The 21,655-nt window shown below is 38.7% G+C and overlaps 1 protein-coding gene across 1 annotated transcript; it reads right to left on the bottom strand.

Moving 5' to 3' along the window:
- Nucleotides 1-298: 298 nt before the first annotated feature.
- LOC131325624 (DEAD-box ATP-dependent RNA helicase 31-like) lies at nucleotides 299-8,061 on the bottom strand. Its single transcript, XM_058357963.1, has 10 exons — nucleotides 6,840-8,061; nucleotides 6,052-6,158; nucleotides 5,352-5,407; nucleotides 4,892-5,116; nucleotides 3,556-3,762; nucleotides 3,363-3,449; nucleotides 3,160-3,255; nucleotides 2,416-2,631; nucleotides 1,936-2,118; nucleotides 299-640 (listed from the first exon to the last, which is right to left on the bottom strand). The coding sequence occupies exons 1-10, from the start codon at nucleotides 7,925-7,927 to the stop codon at nucleotides 413-415; spliced, it is 2,493 nt and encodes an 830-aa protein (XP_058213946.1). The 5' UTR covers nucleotides 7,928-8,061; the 3' UTR covers nucleotides 299-412.
- Between the last annotated feature and the right edge of the window lie 13,594 nt (nucleotides 8,062-21,655).

The following is a 21,655-nucleotide window of genomic DNA, read 5'->3' on the forward strand; positions in this document are numbered from 1 at the left end:
TTTTGAAGTTACTTTTAAACATTTTTTTTGAGAAATTAATTTTAAACAATTTTTTTTTTTGAGAAAGTACTTTTAAACATTCATGAGGGCTTACTTTTGAAAATTCACACACTTTCTTTGATTAATCTAAGAGCAGGAAATTTTTTAAACATTTCAAAATAGACTACTGAGCAAACAATTGGGAAGGAGAGAGTAGATCATGAAGGTTTTTCCCCGCCCCCCCAAAAAAATTCCTGATGACAGAATCAATGCCACCTCCTTACTCCAAGAAACTCTGTTTGAAAACAGAACATCAAAATGGTAGAAGAGGCAATATTTCAAGCAACTTTCATTTCATGGTCGAATCAAGATCATGGTCAATGGAAATCAACATAGATGAGAAAACTCATATTGCCCAGAAAAAGCGGCAAATCTATTTAGAACGCAAACCAGGAACGTTTCTGAGGCCCATTTTGCCAAGAATGTTCTTAGGAATTGCCGGTGGGATGCTGAGCCCCATGCTACGGCTGAACTCACTTGCAAGCTCCACAAGTCTGCTTTTGTCCCGCCCTACATCCTTGTTGGAGTTGTAATAACCGAGCCATGCCTGGTATGCCGCTTCTTTGTTTTTCATCTCCACATGCAACAATGCTTGTTTTACCTGTTTTATATGAGGTAATTGTAATTCATAAATTTCACTCAAGAACTCGTATAAAACAAAAGGCGAAGTTGCAAAAAGAAACAATATGGCTTCTTCATCAAAAGAGTTAAAAGATAAGTCGTGGGAAATGATTTAGGAAGCACGGATACTCCAAAGAGACCACACACATACAAAAGTAAATGTTTTTCTTAATCCGAACACAAAAGTTAATGTCGGTTCTTTCTATTTCCCATACGGCACATGTAAGGGAGGATACAATGACAAGATGATATTGCAAGGATTTAGGGAGGGTTAACATGAACAACATATTAGTCTAAAGTCCAAATGAAACAACCCCATAGGAGCTTTAATCCAGCCTAAGTTTCTGTGATGTGTAGAGTCCATTAATAAAAATATTTTAGAGTCTAGAGTCCGTGAAAAGACAAAATTGCCTTTAATGAGACAAGAGCTTGTTTGGCTAACACAAAATATATATTTTTTCATTTAAATTGTCTTAAATGAAACAAGGGCTTGTTTTGGCTAACACAAAATGTATTTTTTTCGTATTTTTTGATCTTGTTGCACTTTTATAGGGTACCCAAGGGTTTTAGGCACTTTCATAGGGTTCTAGGGTGCACTTTTCTATTATAGAGTTTTAGCGGTTTAGGCACCTTCATAGGGTAACATAGGATTTTAGGCACTTTCATATATAGGGTACCCTAAGGTTTTAGGCACTTTCATAGAGTACCCTAGAGTTTTAGGCACTTTCAACGCCGGTCAACTTTGGTCAACGCTGGTCAAAATTGGTCAACGCCGGTCAACCTTGGGAGGGTTTTTTTTTTTTTGTAAATCCTGGGCAGAGTATCCTACAGACTTTATGGGAAAATATTTATGTCATTGTTATAGCAAAAACCCTTATAGTATGTCCTACTCAATTTGCCCTAACATAAATTGCAAGTCCAATAGAAACAAAAAAGATAATTGCAACTCTCCACAGTAAAGTTTTGTCAAAGTTGCGCATTGTACACATGCAATTTCTTTGTTTGCTTATCATTAATCAATGAAACAGATTTTTTCTAATTAGCTTGCTTTTAGCTTTGGTTTTCACAGCAATGGGTGTGTATTGTACACTTGATATTAAAAACCAAATGAATGTATGCTTGCATGTGGCTACGGAAACAGAAAAGTAGAAGGATCTAAAGGTGGTGAGCCGTTGGATCCTTTTAATTTTCTACTTTGTTTTCCATTTTTCTTACCCAAATCCTTGCTCCAAATACAGGCTATGGAAGATGTAAAATGAACCGTTTAATGCTGACCTTTTTCCTTGTCACTGGATCAACCAAAGGCTCTGAAGCTTTAGTTATCGGCAAATCTTTAACAGTAGACAAAAAGAATTCCTCCCAAGGTGATAATAACAATATGCCCTGGCCTTGTTTGCCTTTCCGACCAGTTCTACCAAGTCGGTGTATGTACTGCTCTTTACCAGCTGGCAAACCCACCTGTAAATTGCAGATATGGTTTCTTCAAACAGTGGTAGTCGGGAAAAAAAACATTTTCCGTATGTACAATCTTGTATATACAAATTTGGAATGAAGAAATGCCCAGCTGCATAAGAGGCCTCCTCAAGGAAGATGGAATTAAAATTCTCACTTTTTTAGTTGCGTGGAGGAACTACTGAAAGGTATATTGAGCAATTTATGTAATCTCTTCAAACAGAAACCTCATAACTTCATTCAAAGATGAATGATATTCAACTTTCATGGGAAAAGAAAAATTAACACACATCAGCAATTTACCTGAATGACAAGAGTAACGTCGGGATAATCAACACCACGAGCAGAAACATCAGAAGTGACAAGAATAAGACCCTTTGACTTGCGAAATTCATCAGAGACCCTGGTTCTGTAAGTCTGGGTCTTTCTAGAGTGGATCTCTCGAACGTTCAGATTGAACTTGCTGAGGAGGTCAGCAACAAGTCTTGTGAGCATTGCAGTTGTACAAAATACAAGAACCTGCAAAAACAATGCTTTAGGGTAGGCATAAAAAAGATCACGAAGACCAGGAAGATGAACAAGAATCATTACGTTTCAAAGATATAAAGCGATTTCACTGCAAGATGGAAGCCTATTATAAAATTTACAACAGGAATGATAAAGGTAGAATAGGTTTGAATGATGTTGTGGCACCTAAAACAGTGTTCAACCTTGTGAACTTGCAAAGAGCTTGTCATCGTTCTTTTTGTTTTCTGTTTTCCTTTCCAATATTCAGTTGGCAACCAGTTTCTGGATTTCCATTGTTTTCAGAAACATCAATAAGATGTTTCCAACTGCTAAAACTATTTCCACCCAAAAATGAATAGGGTTTATACTATATACGTGTTCTTATTCTCAGTTTCTTAGTGTTGTGCCAACCTCTATTTTAAATGGAAACCAAAGAGGGCCAAAGCAATTCCAAAATACTTAACAAAAATCTGAAATTACTCCAATTGTCTAATGACAACTTTGAAGAAGATACTTGAGAGAGGAGACTCTACCCATTACCTTGTAATCAACATCCTCAGCGATATGCTCTTTCAATAGAACGTACAGTAGCGAAAATTGCTGGTCCAAAGGAGCAACTAGATGCAACTGTCTGACCTGAAATTCTCCAATATCATTCAGATTTGAGATGCAAGAAGATCGATAAGTAACAGAAAAAAAAAAAAAATTTCCTGGAAAGGAAATGCAGAGAGCCTTCTGCTAACCTGTGAGTGAGTCTGCTCGCTACCTTCTTCTACTGTATTAATGAACTCGTGATCTCTTTTCAAAGCAATATGGCAGATTTGCTTGACCTACATACGATATAGCACCTACTTAATTTCTGTTTATTATTTTACTACTTTCTTCAGAGAGATAAAATGGGAATGCTACCTACAAAACAAATAAAACAAATAAAACCTCTTCTGGAACAGTAGCAGAAAATAGAAGCGTTTGTCGTTGTTTAGGTACAGCATCTATGATCTTCTCAATGTCTCTGCGGAATCCCATGTCTAACAAATGATCAGCTTCATCAAGGACAAGAACTTTCACACCCATAAGACGAGTTGCAAATCCTGCAGTATTCTCGATATGATCTTTGAGTCTTCCAGGTGTAGCTACAAGAATCTTAGTGACAAGTGAAAAAATATAAGGTGAAGTTAATCAACCAACTGGGTCATGCTGTAGTACATGCAATGATACAAACAGTGAAATTTTTTAAACTCCCCCATGACCCCGTCAATATAAGTCCCTTTTGCAGTTCCAACTTTTTAAGGAGACTTGGAGAGACATGCATTTAATGCACTCAAAATTAAATGAAAAAGGGACTCATTAGTCATTAGTCATTAGTCATTAACCATCTGTAAAAGCTGTAAATTAGAAAACAAAAAGGCTCTATGCCTCGAGTTTTTCTGGGTGGACATGCATTTTGGGACATCCAAAGAAGAAAGTTGGGGGAAAGAAATATAACAAATGGAGCTGGTTGAGTTGTACCAAGACTCCTAGAGTAGAAGTGACATCTGAAATGGTAAGCTAGTTTTTTTTTTTTAAATTTTTAGTTACTAAGAACCTCACATGTTTGCCTTCTCTATTTCAGCCAAAAATTCTTTTTAAACAGCCCGAACAGCTCAGTTAAAAGCGAGCTTCAGTAGCCCTGTTTCTTCCTCAAAAAAACAAAAAGAAAAAAAGAGCGTGGCCAAATTAGCCCAAATAACTGTTTTAAGTTGGCTTTTTTTTAGCAAGAAGTCAAAAGCCAAAAACCGATCTTTAAAACATTGGAAACACAATGCAAAAGTGTTTGGCAAATCTAAAAAACCAGTCTTTTTTGCTTTTTTGCTAAACAGAGCCAAGCTCAAAAAGCTAAGCTATTGGAATTTGGAGCTATTTTGTTCTGCCATTTTGGGTTTCTTTTTTCTTTTTTTTTTGAGAAAGAACGAGGGTTAAAAGAGCTGACTATTAGCTAAGCTATTGGACTATTCTACCAGGTTTATTTGGGCTAAAATAGACAAAACAAACAGGTAAGCTTTTAGTTCTTCTCAATTTAAAAAAAAAAAAAACTGGCATTTTCACCCAAGGTCCCAAACACAATTAATATCTTCAATTTTTAATCATCCCACTATTGGGGATCCACAACATTCTTGAGATCATAAATTTACTTTAGTGTATGCTAGGTGGATCTCCTCTTCCGGCTGGAACAAAAAATGGGCACATCAGTCCAATGCATGATGCAGCATCTCTTGCAGGACAAGAAGCTCACCTGGCAAGGATTTGCTTGCATACGTTTCTGTTCTAAAGCAAGTCTTGTTCCTCCTATTACAACTTGGACGCCGAGAGAAGGATGGTACTTCAACAATTTCTTAGCCTCTGTAGCAGCTTGACTTGCAAGTTCTCGCGTTGGGCACATTACAAGTACAAGTATTGGTGGTAGCTTTTGATCACGACCAGTGGGGGGTGATTTAACGACTAGTTCAATTGATGGAAGCTGAAAGGTAACAAAATTAAAGCAATTATATAGCGTCTGCCAACATTTTTTTGCATAAATATATATGGGGGCCATCAAAATAAGAGATAGTCAACTAGTATACAGTTCCTTCTGTCATTAGTCATTAGAAAACATGGAGGCATGAAATCCCCGAAACCTAGAATGGGCTTCTGCAGACAATTGTATTCTAAAGTCGACATGCACCCAATGAAACAAAAATGATAGAATGTTTTACCAAAAATGCTACAGTTTTGCCAGTGCCAGTTTTTGCCTTGGCCAGAACATCCTTACCTAGAAAAGCAAATAGATTATAACAGGCATTGACAGTGAAAATGTTTTACGAAAAAATGTAACTATCAGAAAAATTACAGACTCTACCATGCAAATAGAAGCAAGCATAAATCAGGGATTAGGATATTGCACGGATGTGTGGGTTCTTGAATGAACTTGTGATCAGTTCAAAGACTAAAACACAAAGTGGAAAAAAGTATAACTATCTTTACAATCTATATCACCTGAGAGTTATGTGACAATCAATACAGTATGGCACGTGCCATATGCACATACAAGCTAGTTGAAACCCAATTCACATAACAGAGGTTATGATTCTTGACAACCCGCTATGATAGCACAATCCTATATAACTATCTCTAAAATCTTAGGACAACTAAAGGTGTAGATAAAACTTGAGATAGTCCGGGTATAAATTCATGCCATATTTTGTGACATGAACTACGGTACTCCAATTTATTTTCAGTACTACAGTAGGCAATTGGCAAGAGTAAGTGTGAACCATATTGGCTACTATATAACAAAAAAAGAAGAAGGTAAAGCCGCTGCTTCCAGATTAAAAACAGCGAGAATGATTTGAAAAATAAAAGGGGAGGAAATTTTAGATTCCAGTCATGTTCTAAATGAAACGCATCGCGACAAACCTTCGAGAATAACAGGCAGTGTTGCCTCTTGCACCACAGTCATCCTCTCATAACCAGCATCCTTTATTCCCCTTAATGACAAGGGAGAAACTGGACATTGATCAAACCTGAGGACATTCACCACAGTAAACTATTCAGAACCCAAAAGCAAAGAACAAAGAGAAACTAAACTCAGATTTAAGGAACAAAGCATCAACCCTCAACTACTTGTTTTGGTTTGGTTACGTCTCAATAGTGGCTTTTTGTTTTTCAAATTCAGCAAATTCATTTTCTTGGATTAACACTCTATTATTCATCTTCATCAGTCACATATAGAGACATGCTTCTTGTCGCCCCACATAATCAACCAAACAGCATACCTACAGCTCCATGTGTAACTGTTCTATACTTCTTCTTTTTCAGTGCTTCGGAAAGCAACTGCCTATAACTCTTCCAAATTCATTCAGTTCAACTACGTTCTTACTGTTAATCTCCACGTGCAAGTGCAAAAGTTACTTCAAAATTTCCTTCCTGTTTGGTATGCAAAGATGCAAGCACCAAACAACGCTCTGCCTCTGCCAACTATAAAAAGAATTAACTTTTGGCAGCCCATAAAATTCATCCTAATTCCACTCACTACTAGTTTTATCAACACTGTTTCTACGATTTTTGTACTCAAGTTTTCCCTGCCAAATCTTATCTTTCTCCAATCTTTTGTCCTTCAATCTTAGGATAAAATACTTTTGATTGCCCAAAACAAGGTTTCCAAAAGAGAAAAAATTCCACAATTAGAATGTTCTGAGTAAAACCTTGTCTCACTCAGGTATGAGTCACTTGTTTCAGGTGAACTAGGCACCCTGTTTGATGCAAACAGATCCCCATCATCATCAATATCCTTTTCTTCTTCTCCTTCACTATCCTCCTCACTGATAAAATCAGCCAAGCTCTTCCTCAAATTCCCTCCCCTTTTCTCATCATCATCCTCCTCAACTCTTCCCTCCTTTGCAATCAAAACACCGCCTTCTATCGAAATTTTCCCTCCATTGCTGAATTCTCCGCTGCCACCCCCTCGTTTTCGCCCATACCCCAGTTCAGAACCTCTCCCAGCAGTCTTAGGCATTTTCCAACCCCCCTCTAATCCAGAACCAAACCGGGAATTCCCCCTCAAATTCCTAGCAGACGAGCCCAACGCATCCCTACCCATTTGCCTATTCGACATTCCAGAATCACCTGAATCACTCCCTCTTCGCCAGTCATTCTCCCTCCTTGGCGAAACAAACCCCTCATTTCGCGCTGTCCCCCTTGAATTCGACCCGAACGACTCCCTACCCATTCCCCTAACTCGTCCCCTACCCTCCTCTCTCCCCAGCGAAACAAACCCCTCATTTCTCCCCTTCATTTCATCACCACCACCCCGTCCTTTACCTCTAGAAAATGACCCAAAAGACTCCCTACCCATATGCCCATCTGACTTCTCATACCGACCCAAATCACTCTCTCTCCTCCTATTTGCCGAGGAAACCCTACCTCTCGCACCTCCTCTCTCATCCCTACCCCTCCCTCTATTCGAACTACTGCCGTTACCACTGTCGCGAGAAAGGACCGAGTCGGAAGCCAACTCGCTCACCCAATCACTGAGTTCAGCTTCGTCGTCAATTAGGCCCTTCGAAGCCCTAACCAGACCGGTTTTGGGTCGCTGTTGTTGGTGGGTGAGTAAAAGTGGAGACCCTAGTTTATTGGAGAGACATTGGTGTTTGAGCATGTGAGGGAAGGTCCGAGTGAAAATGGGGATGGCCCGATATGAGGGTTTGATATGTCGGTAAGGGTTTACGGTGGACAGATGGGTTTGAGGACGGGAAGGGGTGAAGAGATGTTCGGAGAGGAGCTTTACAGGCATAATTGGTTATGCATACAACTATATATGTGGTGTGTGTGTGTGTGTGTGTGAGAGAGAGAGAGAGAGAGAGGCGAATTTGGAGGGGAGAGAGAGAGAGAGAGAGCGAGAGAGTGTGGATAGGGTTTAAGCTCCAGCCTCCAAGAATGGGTTTAAGGCGACGGCGGAGGAGTGAAGGGAAGACCAGTCACCAGTGGATCAGAGCTGGCAGACGACGTCGTTTTGAAAGGTTTTTTTGTTTTTTTTTCGAGAAAATGATTGGATACCGTTGTCCGAGCAAGACGCTGATGAGTTTTAAGTTGTGCGAGTCTCTCATGTAGGCAACGGGACGGATCAGGGCAGATATTGAGATATCCGTACCTGATACCTGAAAATCTCCACGTATCTGAATCCGTCCCGATAACTGAACGGATTGAGGCTGGTTATCCCATAATTGAATTGTAAGATAAATAGGACCATAATACGAAAGCGGGTGGTTCGGATTACCTTGTAAACTTTAACCGAACTAGACTTTGATGTGGATGGATTACGAACTCTCAATCACGTACCAAATTATCGACAAATTCCTGTGATGGAGTGATACTACGATGATCGAGTATCACCCTCTATTCCAAGGTGCAAAAGCTCGGATTGTTGTTTAATGGTAGAGAGAGAACTATCGAAGAGAGAGAGTTTTCCAGAACTCTATATCTTTTTGTATATCTAGTGTATATTATTTTCTATATTCTCGTGTATATTCTTTATGAACATCCTGGAAGAAATAAATAGAGAGCATCCTAGATGCTTTAGAAGTCTTCTAATCCTAAAAGATTATAATTACATCAACTTCTCCTATCTTACCTCCAAGATGAGATAGGACCCTCTAATATCTAGGTCACCGAGTCATACCCACATGGGCGACCCGATTTGGTCCCAAACCAGCCCCAAATTCCAACATTTCCCACTCGTCCATGCATGGGTATGACAAGTTGTATCAATCTCTCTTCCATCTACCAAACTAAGAAGCATACTCATACGCGCTAATGAACAGTGCGATCGCTAAAGCATCTGCAAGTGGGAGCTCTATGCTAGAAACTCTTTAAGAGCCCGCATAGAGACATCAGCCCATAAAAGTGTCTCATGTACCTTGAATTCATTTAGTTACACCAAACCAAGTATCTTTAATCCTTCCAATAGGGTTAAGGCCTATAGTAGCTCCTTCTTAAGGGCGCGTTTAGCCTTCCTTCGTTGGTACTCAGACCCGCGAGGGACAATCTCAACTATGATGCATGAACCATTTGGCCCAGCTGCCTATTGGCGCTTAGCCTTCATGATCTCGGATTTATGTTCATCATCACATTTCAAGTTTGAGACCGTCTTAGTCAAGAAGTCGATATCATATTTTTGTTTGATAGCTTTCCACAGCTTGTGAACAGTCTCATAGTATCAAATTCACATATCAAATCGTTATGCATGTGATAAGCACCCAATAATACTTATTCTTGGTGCTTAAGTCCTCAATTTTATTGTTTTATATTTAGTTAATCGAGTTTTTTAGTTAATATCACACGTAGGGTATGCTTACCTTATTTTGTAGATAAATAGCTTAATAAGGGAGTCTTAGAGCCTAAAGCAAGCTGAAGGCGTCCAAAACTCAAAGGTGACAAAGCAATGAAGCCATCAGGGGCTAAAGAATCAAGCGTTGAAGACCCGACGGGTGGCAAAGGACTTGGGAAGCCAAGCCGGACGCCGGAAGCTGAAAAGCCCAAGCATTTGAAGGCGGTATCAATACTCCGTTTCTCAGTATCGATACCATTTAAAAACAGAACATCTGGGATCTGCCAATTGTTATCGGGTATTGATACAAGATTTCTTAGTATCAATACTGATTCGTTTGCGGCGACTCAGCAAAAAAATGGAAGAAAGTGATCCGGTATCGATACTCCATTTCTTAGTATCGATACCGAATGTCTATGTAGTGGATTTTTAGGGCGTCCTATGGGATATTTTGTGGACTAATATGGGCTAGCATAAATACCCCATTATGTCATCATTTTCGGGGTGAGATAGTTTTTATTGCATTTTTTTAGATCTAGAGAGTATATTCTTTACTTGTTGCTCAATCTTCTTAGTGTTATTCATTGTTCTCGATTAAAACCTTCATTTCCTTTAGTAATTAGTTGTTATTTGTTATTTCTTCATTCATTAAAGTTGTAGACAATCTTCCATTTTATCATAATCTCTAGTTTATTTCATACTTTGCTATTTCAATATGTTAGCTAGATTTTTGCTTGTTTTTATGTCTCTAGATATGAGTGAGTAGTTTTTCAAAGTTAGGTCATGGGATGATTAGCACCTCATGACCTGAGTTAAATTTTCTTTTCTCATCATAAAATTTGAATCTTTGGTTCGGAAATCGATGTGTAGTTCGGGTTTGTTTGTCAAATTACTAAGGTGTTAACCTCCTTGATCATGTGTAGGTAAGAGCGAGCCTGCTTACCACACATGATGCTTAGAGCTCTGTCGCTCGAAGTGTTTGCCAAATAAATTCTAGAGCTAACTTGGTAATTGAACCATATATCTTCCGGGTTAAGAACCTTAGTGAGTATCTCAAACCGAGTAGTAGGATGAGAAGAGTGATTTGACTTGAGTTGTGGTTGTTAGGATCTCTTAGACCTACCCTGCCTTTTTATTAGTTAATTCTCCGTTTAATTTAGCCTTTTAATTTTCAACACATAAAGTAAAACAAAGTTGGCTGTCTAAAGGCTGAAAACCTTGCTTACATCTACAAATCCATCCAAGCCGTATTAACTATTCCCTTGGGTACGATCCCGATCTTTCAGATTATTATGCTTCAAATGACGTATTTACTCTACGCTTGGGGTGATCATATTTCCATATATTGACACAAATGAAGCATTTTTGGTGCCGTTGCCGGGGAATTATCTTATTATGTCTTTCTTGGAGGTTCAACAAATCACTGTAAGTATCTCGCTTTCGTCTCGTAGTTTAGTAGCATGTTTGGTAGCTCGTATTTAGCTTAGTGGATACCTCTAACCGATCTTCATATCATAACCTGAGGTGTAACGAAGTTAAGTTAAATACTGAGTCTGTTTTTATTAATTGTAGTTTAGTTTAGTTTAGTTAATTGTTTTAGTTGATTGCATTGCTAAGCCGAGGTGGTGGCATAACCCCTCGCATATCTTGTTGCTGAGATGATGTGGCGACATAGCCCCTCTAGTCTAGTAGTTAATTAGTTAGTAGTTTGTGTATGCTTGTTTACTTTGAGTAACAAGGGGTATGCAAAACAATTTGATTGTTCAGTGTTACTTCCTATATTTTATGGCTCGGCCTCAGAAAATCCATTTTCGCATATTGATGATCTTGAGAAAGTTTTTGCTAGCGATGAAAGGGAGATTTTACAAGTATTCCCAACTTTTTTGCGTGATAGTGCTCAAGATTGGTTTTATTCTTTAAGTCCAGGATCAACATGGCAAGAGATTACAGAACAATTTTTCAAAACTTTCACTCCCTCATGTGAGACTCATATGCTTTTACAAGAACTATCTCATTTCTATCAACAAGATAATGAGTCTTTTTCGCAATATTGGGAGCGATTTAAATGTTCCGTATTCTTTTGGTCAAGTTTTAATTGTGAGCTTGGCAGTCTTCTGGCTATCTTTTGCCATGGTTTAAATCCTAAGACATGTCAGGTTGATTTATGTCCAATGATGAATTCTTGGATGAAAATGCTGAAGATGGTTGAGATTACCTTGATAAATTAGCCCAAAAGCTCCAATTTTGTGAGTTGTTTGAAAATTTTGAGGATTCTAACTCGGATGCCATAGAAGAGGAAATTAAGCAGCATATCTTGGTTGAAACTATTAGTTTAGATTGCGGCAGCTCTTCATAGTCTACACGGAGTGATGAGCCTATTGATGAAACTGAGGTTCAGAGTGCTCCTTTTGTGGATCCCCCTCTATGTGATGATCCGGGGGAGAAATGCCTCACCGCTAAAATTGTCTCTTCCGATCTCCGGTATCTTGATCCTTCCCCGGAGGAATTACTCATTGCTCTCAAGATAGACATGCTTGACACATCGGGCATCTACTATGAAGAACCGTTGGAAAAACTTCTCACCGCTAAGAAAATGGATGCTGAGGTAGATTCCTTATACTCTTTGTTAGAAAAACAAGATGCATGTGAGCCTAATCTTGAGAAGTTACCAATCATAGAACTAATTGATTTTTTTGGTGTTGACGATTTTCTTATGGTTTATCATCCTTATACTGTAGATTTCGTCAACAACTTGAAAATTGATTTTGTTTGGGCTATGCACTTGGTAGAACTTAAGTTTTTAAAACGAATTCAGCAATTGCTTTACTCAAAGTACCTAATCTTGTGGCATGGTCGAGTTCAATTCTTGGCAAAGAGTGTAGCATGGGGTGCTATGTTCATTATATGAGCTCTTAATGGCATGATAACTATTCGAAACCATCATGTGGCTGAACATATTCTCTCTCTCTCTCTCTCTCTCTCTCTCTCTCTTTCTCTCTCTCTCTCTCTCTCTCAACGGTCTAGTATAGCCATCCATTTCTTACCCCACCGGTAGGAAATGTGAAGAAAAGTATGACTCGTTTGATCGCGTGATGATCGGGTGGTGTTTCTTTCATTTGTTTTACATGTCTTTGTGCTTTCTATGTGTTTTCTTTATGTTATGTCTTTTATGTTTTGTTTGGTTTGGAACCGGATAACACGGGCTGGTGGTTCTAATGTCATTTGTCTTGTGGAAAGTCATTTCTCTTAAGTCTTCTGCAGGGTTAACATGCTACCACACCAGCCTTGGTAGTTTGGGCCTAAAGCCGGGGTGAGTGAGGCATTCAAAAGCTCTAAGCATGGGTGCGGCTAAAAGCCGCAGTTGTTAGTCCAATAAAGCCTTGGATATGACCCTATGTGACTAGCTATGGTTCTGAATTGGAAGAACCGAAGGAGTGAACCCTGGAAGCATCAAATTTGGCCAAAGCAAGACATTGACATCAAATCCTCCAACTTGGTTGGGGTATTTAGGGGTTGACATTCCCCTTGGAGGTACATTCGCTCGCTCTTCCTCTCTTTGTTTGTGTTCTTCATGCTATGAGGGCATAGCATCGCTTTAAGTTGGGGGGAGGGGTTAGATATGCGCTGCTTGTTTCATTTTTGTGGAAAATTTGAAAAATTAAAATTTAAAAATGAGAAAAATTCAAAAATTTTAAAAGATTAATAAAAGTTTTTACTTGCAATCCTTCCTTTTGTCATAGGTTTTTAACTTTCTTTTTAACTTGACACATGCTCCTTGAGTAATCAATTAGCTAGTAAGAGTTCTATATAATCTAAGAGTTTGTGCTTCTTGACTTGTATGCATGATTTTAGATTGAACGGTCTAGGTGTCAAGTGTAGTTTTGAGTAAGCACTGTCCATATCCCAACATTTCATTTCTAGCATGCTCGTTAGGACAATAATCTCATGACATGCCTTGGTGTGTTAAATAGTCATGGAATTTGTTGCGCATTTAGGAGGATACAAGGCATTCTTTGTGTAAATAAAACCACATATGAGTCCCATTGTTCTTTTGAATAAAGCCAAGTCCCATTCACCTGACTATCAACCTTAGGGAACCAGATGTTTGGATGGATGTGTGGTGCTTCAAAAGCGGGTAAAATTTTGAGTTGTAAGGCTCCGAGTGTTTCTCAAGTGTTCGTCAGGTATATTTTGGGTGCAAAGGGGCATTGGCATTGGCAAAATGGGATGGCAACTTTGGAAATCCGAGAAAACCTCTCGGTATCGATACGCAGCAATGTCGTATCGATACCATTTCCAAAACGGAGAAGACAACAGGAAAAGGGCATTTCAAACCGATATCGATACTCAGAACACCGTATCGATACCGAATGAGAATCTGGAGAATATGAACAACTTCGACGGCCGATCTTCATCACTTTCACCTCCTCTCTCTCTCTAAACCGCCATAGCCGCCGTCCACACCACCGAAACCCTAACCTCAAAACCCACCAAAAACACTCAAAACTCAATCAAATCTCATAAATCTTTCACCAAACCTTCACCAAATCACCTCTTCTACACGTTTCAAGCCTCAAATAAAAGGTTTTCAAGGTTTATCAACCCAAATTCGGAAAATCCAAGGTGAACCCACGTCTCTCTCTCTCTCTACAAAATATTCCTCTTTTCCACTTGCATTATCAAAATACTCCACTCCCCTACCCATATCTTCCTACGAACCTATTTATTTCAACTCCCCCACTCTAAAAAACCCCCAAATTTGAAAACCCTAACCTCTACCATGCCTAAAATCAAGAAAACCGCTCAAAAAGGTAAACATGCGGCCTCCTCCTCTCACCAACCCGAAATCGAAAAGGACGATGAGATCCTCAATCAATTCGTCGAGGAGGAGGAGATGATGGATCAACCGATTCAACAGGGTGCGACCATTGGGGTGCGAAGGAAGCGTACATCAGAGGAAGTCCGACGGGATAGACAAAAGAAGTGGAAGGAATCCATGAAGAAAAGGACTGCAAAGAATGAGTGCCATGTGGATGTGGCTTGTTTTGGGGCGGACCACTGGGTTATTCGGGCTATCAAGGCACAAGACTTGCCATACTTCTTCAGTGAAAACCTTGGTTATAATAGAGCATTAGTAGCTGAGTTTTATAAGAATATGAAAATCCTAGAGGTGGGTACTGAGCGAGAACAGGATGCTGTTGCAGCGTCCCGGGTTGGACGGGTTGAGATGTTAGTGAATAGGTATGAGATTGCTGCTGCTTTAAATTACCAATGCCCGGCCGCCCATGAAATTAATTACCCGAGGGAGGATTTTGCTACGGCCTATGACATAGCCTAGGGTTTGTATATCAACCCCGCTGATGTCGAAGATCCCCACGTGCCCAGCAAGTTCAAACCAGAGTACAAGCTTTTGAACCAATTTGTGCACTTCAACATCAACCCCCAGGGAACTGAGAATAAACCAAGTGGGGAAGAAGGGGAGTTGCTCTTTGCTTTTGCGCAGCAGGATTTGAAAGCCGATTGGGTGGAGTATATTTTTGAGCAGATTATTGAGTTCAAGACAGTGGCTGCTTTGCAGACAAGAATGCCACAGCCGTACCTGATCACGAAGATTTGTAGGAAATATGGGGTGACCGGGCAAAAGTATGCGGAGAAGACAAAGCTTGAGCTGGGGGTGATAAATAATAGCATTTTGACAAGGAACACATCCCAATCTCGAGGGCCAAGGAATTTTCCTGGCGGGACCTACTTGACCTCTATGCCGGCCCGGAGTGCACCGAAGCCTACTTGGTACAAGAAGTTGTTTTGCCAAGGCGTCTCAATCATTGGAAGCCTAAGGAAGGGCAAAAAGGAGCATCGGGAGATGGCTAGGAGACAAGCCCACATGGATCACCATTTGGAATGACTAACTCGACGAGCAGAAGGGACTACTAATGAACCATACGTCCCGCCTCCAATTGTCGAAGAGGAGGATAGTGACAACTTCGGGGGTAATGAGCTGGATTGGAATGATAGAGAGGATTGAGAGGGAGATGGAAAGAAGAGAAGAAAGTAACACCCGGAGGCCGAAGGTCTCAATTAGAAATCCCCCAACTTGGTCGGGGTCTCGAAGGGTTGACATGCCTTCCATTCTATCCTTAGGTTTAATTTCGTTTAATTGAGTCGGTGGATTTTGTTTAGTTCATGTTTTGCTTAGTAGCTAGTATGTCAGTAATCGAGTCTAGTAGGATAACTTGCTCATGGTTAGTTAGGGGTATGTCATCGGCCAATTGGGTAGTTGACCAAACTAGTATAGGCCGCCGACACTTTTGCAAAGTTTCCCTTTCTCTTGCTAACCTCAGTCAATATATGCTAATAAAAGTCCTTAGTTGATCTTGAATGCGTGGTTGTTCCATTTGTGATTCAATGCGTTATAGTTAGCATATTTAGTTGTGCCATGTTTTCCTTTCCGTTGTTCGAATTTTCAGTTAATTAGTTAAATTTCCATTCAATAAGTGCTTTCCATAAGATAGCATGATTTTGCTTTTCATCATCGCCTTTCTTCCCACTTTTGCGGGATATGGTTGCTAGTTTTATGAATCGTATTGTTGTGAGCCGTATCCCCTCTCATTTTTGGATACGAGTCTTTTCAGCTTGCTTATCACTCGCTTTGCACTTAGTCGCTTAATCAAGTTTTCAGCTGCAATTTGTAGAATGCAATGAATGATTAGGTTTGCAAACTCTTGCTTAGTTGAAAATATATGAGAGCATGTATTTTAAGTTTTGCCAGAAGGATTGGTTAGTTAAAATAATTTCTTTTAGTTTTAATTTGCTAGGGACTGGCAAAGCTCAAGTAGGGGGTGTGATAAGCACCCAATAATGCTTATTCTTGGTGCTTAAGTCCTCAGTTTTATCGTTTTATATTTAGTTAATCGAGCTTTTTAGTTAATATCGCACGTAGGGTATGTTTACCTTATTTTGTAGGTAAACAGCATAATAAGGGAGTCTTAAAGCCTAAAGCAAGCCGGAGGCGTCCAAAACTCAAAGGTGACAAAGCAATGAAGCCATCGGGGGCTAAAGAATCAAGCGTTGAAGACCCGACGGGTGACCAAGGATGTGGGAAGCCAAGCCGGAGGCCGGAAGCTGAAAAGCCCAAGCATTTGAAGGCGGTATCGATACTCCATTTCTTAGTATCGATACCATTTAAAAACAAAACGTCTGGGATCTGCCAATTGTCATCGGGTATCGATACATGGTTTCTTAGTATCGATACTGATTCGTTTGCTGCGACTTAGCAAAAAAATGGAAGAAAGTGATCCGGTATCGATACTCCATTTCTTAGTATCGATACCGAATGTCTATGTAGTGGATTTTTAGGGCGTCCTTTGGGATATTTTGTGGACGAATATGGGCTAGTATAAATACCCCATTATGTCATCATATCCGGGGGGGAGATAGTTTTTATTGCATTTTTTTAGATCTAGAGAGTATATTCTTTACTTGTTGCTCAATCTTCTTAGTGTTCTTCATTGTTCTTGATTAAAACCTTCATTTCCTTTAGTAATTAGTTGTTATTTCTTCCTTCATTAAAGTTGTAGACAATCTTCCGATCTATCATAATCTCTAGTTTATTTCATGCTTTGCTATTTCAATATGTTAGCTAGATTTTTGCTTGTTTTTATGTCTCTAGATGTGAATGAGTTGTTTTTCAAGGTTAGGTCATGGGGTGATTAGCACCTCATGACTTGAGTTAAATTTGCTTTTCTCATCATAAAGTTTGAATCTTTAGTTCGGAAATCGATGTGTAGTTCGGATTTGTTTGTCAAATTGCTAAGGTGTTAACCTCATTGATCATGTGTAGGTAAGAGCGAGCCTACTTACCACACTTGATGCATGGAGCTCTGTCGCTCGAAGTGTTTGCCAAATAAATTCTAGAGCTAACTTGGTAATTGAACCATATATCTTTCGGGTTGAGAACCTTAGTGAGTATCTCAAACCGAGTAGTAGGATGAGAAGAGTGATTTGACTTGAGTCGTGGCTGTTAGGATCTCTTAGACCTAGCCTGCCTTTTCATTGGTTAATTATCCGTTTAATTTAGCCTTTTAATTTCCACCACATAAAGTTAAACAAAGTTGGCTGTCTAAAGGCCAAAAACCTTGCTTACATCTACAAATCCATCCAAGCCGTATTAACTATTCCCTTGGGTACGATCCCGATCTTCCGGATTATTATGCTTCAAATGACGTATTTACCCTACGCTTGGGATAATCATATTTCCATATATTGACGCAAATGAAGCAGCATGCTGCGTACCATAGTAAGTCGCGCACACTGATCTTTCTTGAACTATTTTTCAAAGGCCTCAAGATCACGAAGATATTGCGGTGAGTCACTATGCTTTGGCTCAACCATCTCATGGTCGAGGGTCTCTAAGACCTCTAGCTCATTAAGGAGAAAATGTATCTCATAACGCCAAACATTATAATTGTCGCTTGTCAATTTCTCAATTACTTGGGTCAAATCAGCTACAACTTTCTTAGCTTCCATTTCAACTCTGTCACAAAAATGCGCATGAGATTATTAATAACAACGCAACACAGAATTATTTTGCAGCAAGAATCTAAATTAGAAAATAATAATACCATACATGTCGCAAGATCAAAAACTCGCAAAGCTTATAATCATCTCCTGCGCCTTTAAGTATTTTATTATTACAATTTAATTTAATTCATGCGCAAAATTTCAATTTTCAGAAAAAATATATCAAAATATTTTCTCTACCAAACAACCTCACACTAGATATGGCATATCACAAGAATGAAACAAATTTATTATAGTGCATAACACAATTTATGCATTAAAAAGTATTTTTCATGCTATCAAAATGAATAATTTAAACATTGAACAATGCCAAAAATTATCCAAACATGCCACATACAACATGTAAAATCATCCAAAATATAAAACATGTTGTTTTCAATATTTTATACATTTCCAGTTGCTCACATGCAATTATTGTCAATTTTTAGGATTTATTCTAATTCTTCAAGAATAAACAACAAGAAGAAAATGCCAAATAATATCAACATATACTGGAAAAATACACAACCTACACCAATGAATAGGTACTGAATCCAGGAGGTTGAATCCAAAAATTTATAATTTTTCAGATTTTCATTCTAATTTTCCCAAATTATCAACGGATAGAAAATACAGAATAAAATACAACGCATACTGAAAAATTACACCAACCACTCCTATAAATTGTTTTTGATTCCAGGAGGTTAAATCTGAAAATTTATAATTTTTCAAAATTTTATTCTAATTTTCCCGAATAAACAACGGATAGAAAAAATAGAATAAAAAATCACGCTCACTGGAATACTACACCTCATACCTTAAACAATAGGTAACAGTAGCAGAATATGCCACAAAAAAGATTTGGTTCCCAACGGAGGAGGCACGCATCCCCACTCTCTCATAAACCGAGTCAAAAATTCCATTTTTCTTGTATTTAAAATTTTGAAAAATAATTTTATTTTAGAAAAATAAAATAAATACACAGAAACGTAGGAAATTCAATTTCGAGTTTAGGGCTACTCTCAGGTTTTCCATACGACGACTATAAAGAGAGGAGTGAATCTCACTCTCTCACGGTTGAGAGTGAAAATCTGCAGAATCTGCACTTTATCTTCTCCAATTAGAGTTCTTCAAAACATGTCCAAACTAGGGTCTGCCGTAATTTTTGATCCGTAACTCCAAATTACGCTTATAATATACCGTTGCAAAGCTAGAAACAAGAGCTATGCTGAGATGTAAGTCCCGCATGCTGAATCAAAACACAGAAAAACTTCTGTCCAATCAAAGTTTCGAAAAAACCAACTAGGGTTTGATTTTTCTCACAAATAGTTTATCTAATCAACACGAAACTTTCTAGATATGATCTACATGTTATGGACTATGTTCTGTAAAATTTTGAAGCAATTTCGAGAACTTTTGAAAAATCATATTTTTCGAACCCATATCCAGCATACATGAAAATCAGTCAATACGTACGTCTAAAACATGATACATTTGGCTAATCAAGTACTAAAGAGCACGAAAACATCCAACTAAGGCTCTGATACTGATGTAAGATAAATAGGACCATAGTGCGGAAGCAGATGGTTCGGGTTACCTAGCAAACTTTAACCGAACCTGACCTTGGTGTGGATGAATTACGAACTCTTGATCATGTACCAAATCAGTGACAAATTCCTACGATGGAGTGATACTACGAGGATCGAGTACCACTCTCTATTCCACGATGCAAAAGCTCAGATTGCTCTTTAATGTTAGAGAGAGAACTATCAAAGAGAGAGAGTTTCCCAAAACTCTAAATCTTTTTGTATATCTCTGGTGTATATTATTTTCTATATTCTTGTGTATATTCTTTATTAACATCCCGAAGGAAATAAATAGAGAGAGAGCATCCTAGATGCTTTAGAAGTCTTCTAATACTAAGAGATTAGAATTACTTCAACTTCTCCTATCTTATCTCCAAGATGAGATATGACCCTCTTATATTTGGGTCACCGGGTCATGCTCACATGGGCGACCCGATTTGGTCCCGGATCTGCCCCAAATTCTAACATCCAAATGGGTTTCGGGTATTCCTCGAACTGAACGGATAACCGCATCATAGATTCCCAAACCAAAAAACCCATCAAATAATCACCAAAAAATTATAAAGAAGGATCCATAGACCTGGATCTCCAAGGAAGAGAGAGAGAGGGAGATAAAGAGAAGGATCCATAGACTTTCAAACAAATTAATCAATCAAAATCCAATAAACCCATCTGCTAACAACTAAAATAGATGCAATTTGCAGTTAAAGGCAAAAAATCAGAAGAACCAACAATCAATCAATACCTACAAACCAATATAATCGTTCGACTGAAACATCTAAGATTTGAAGTTGAAATGGCCAAAATGTTGAAGTGAAGACAAGGGGCAACCAATGCAATTGATTTGCGCCACCACTCTGGGTGGCAGCTTGGGACGGGCTTGGCTTTGGCGGCTTTCGCCTTTCTGTTGAAGCGTGAGAGAGGGAGATCGATGTCAAGAGGTGAAAGGGGAGGTCGAACTTTGAAACCGTAGAGGGAGAAATACTTATGGCTTTAGTGAGAAGAAGGAGACTGAGAATGGGGAGAAAGGACTGGAGGTGCCTCTCTGGTGCTCTAGGTATAATTGATGTGGAGTCTGGAGAGGAGTGGCCGAGTGGGGAAGTGGTAGAAGTGTGTGTGTGTGTGTGTGTGTGTGTGTGTGTGTATATATATATATATATATATATATATATATATATATAAGGGTATTTTTGTAAATAACCTATTTCAGTTTGTTTCGATTATCAGCTCAACTATAACAGTACCGAACCCGTTCGGTTATCTTCTCAACTATAACAGAACAGAACCCGTTCGATTATCTTCCAACTTCCACCATATCTGCACCAACTAGGAATTTTTCGGTTATGGTTCGGGGAAAAAAAACGGTTACTGTTCGGATACCCATTGGTTCAGTCGAGATTGCCATCCCTATGTATCTGTTCGTGGAGTAATTATGCCATGCCACGGGACATCACATGTCGGTGTTCCGAACTTTTTTTCCACCACACAATTATGTGGTATTCATACATATAGAGTGTGTAGAGCTCACACAAAAATAGAGTTTTTTTTTTATATATCTTTTTATCCCCCAAACTATGCATATTTTCTCTACTTAGTTCCTAAACTATTAATTTGACGATTTCATCTCCTCAACTATCATACTGTTACCTACTTAGTCCAATGGATAATGGAAATTAGAAATTTAAACAGAAAATGTCACGTAAGGTCCTATTTGAGACCTTGTATAGCATATACTTGATTATGAGAGTCTTAGAGATAAAAATTAATTATGACCCTTTGGCCTTTAGGATAAAATGATCAGAAAAATATGATCTTCGCATCGGTTCAAATAGATTAAAAATTGGAGCACTTCGTTTTTTTTACAAGGTTCATATATCAGAATCTTGCGAGGCATTTTATAGAGATTGACAGATACATTTTTTTTTTTTAAAGATTTAGTTCTTTATATAGAATTTAGACTGTTTATATATTAAAATTATGGTTAAAAATTAAGCATTCTAATTTTCATTCTGTGTAAACCGGTGTGATGATTTTATTTTTCTGATTATTT

This window comes from Rhododendron vialii, chromosome 1a (assembly GCF_030253575.1).
Source record: "Rhododendron vialii isolate Sample 1 chromosome 1a, ASM3025357v1".
NCBI lineage: Eukaryota > Viridiplantae > Streptophyta > Magnoliopsida > Ericales > Ericaceae > Rhododendron > Rhododendron vialii.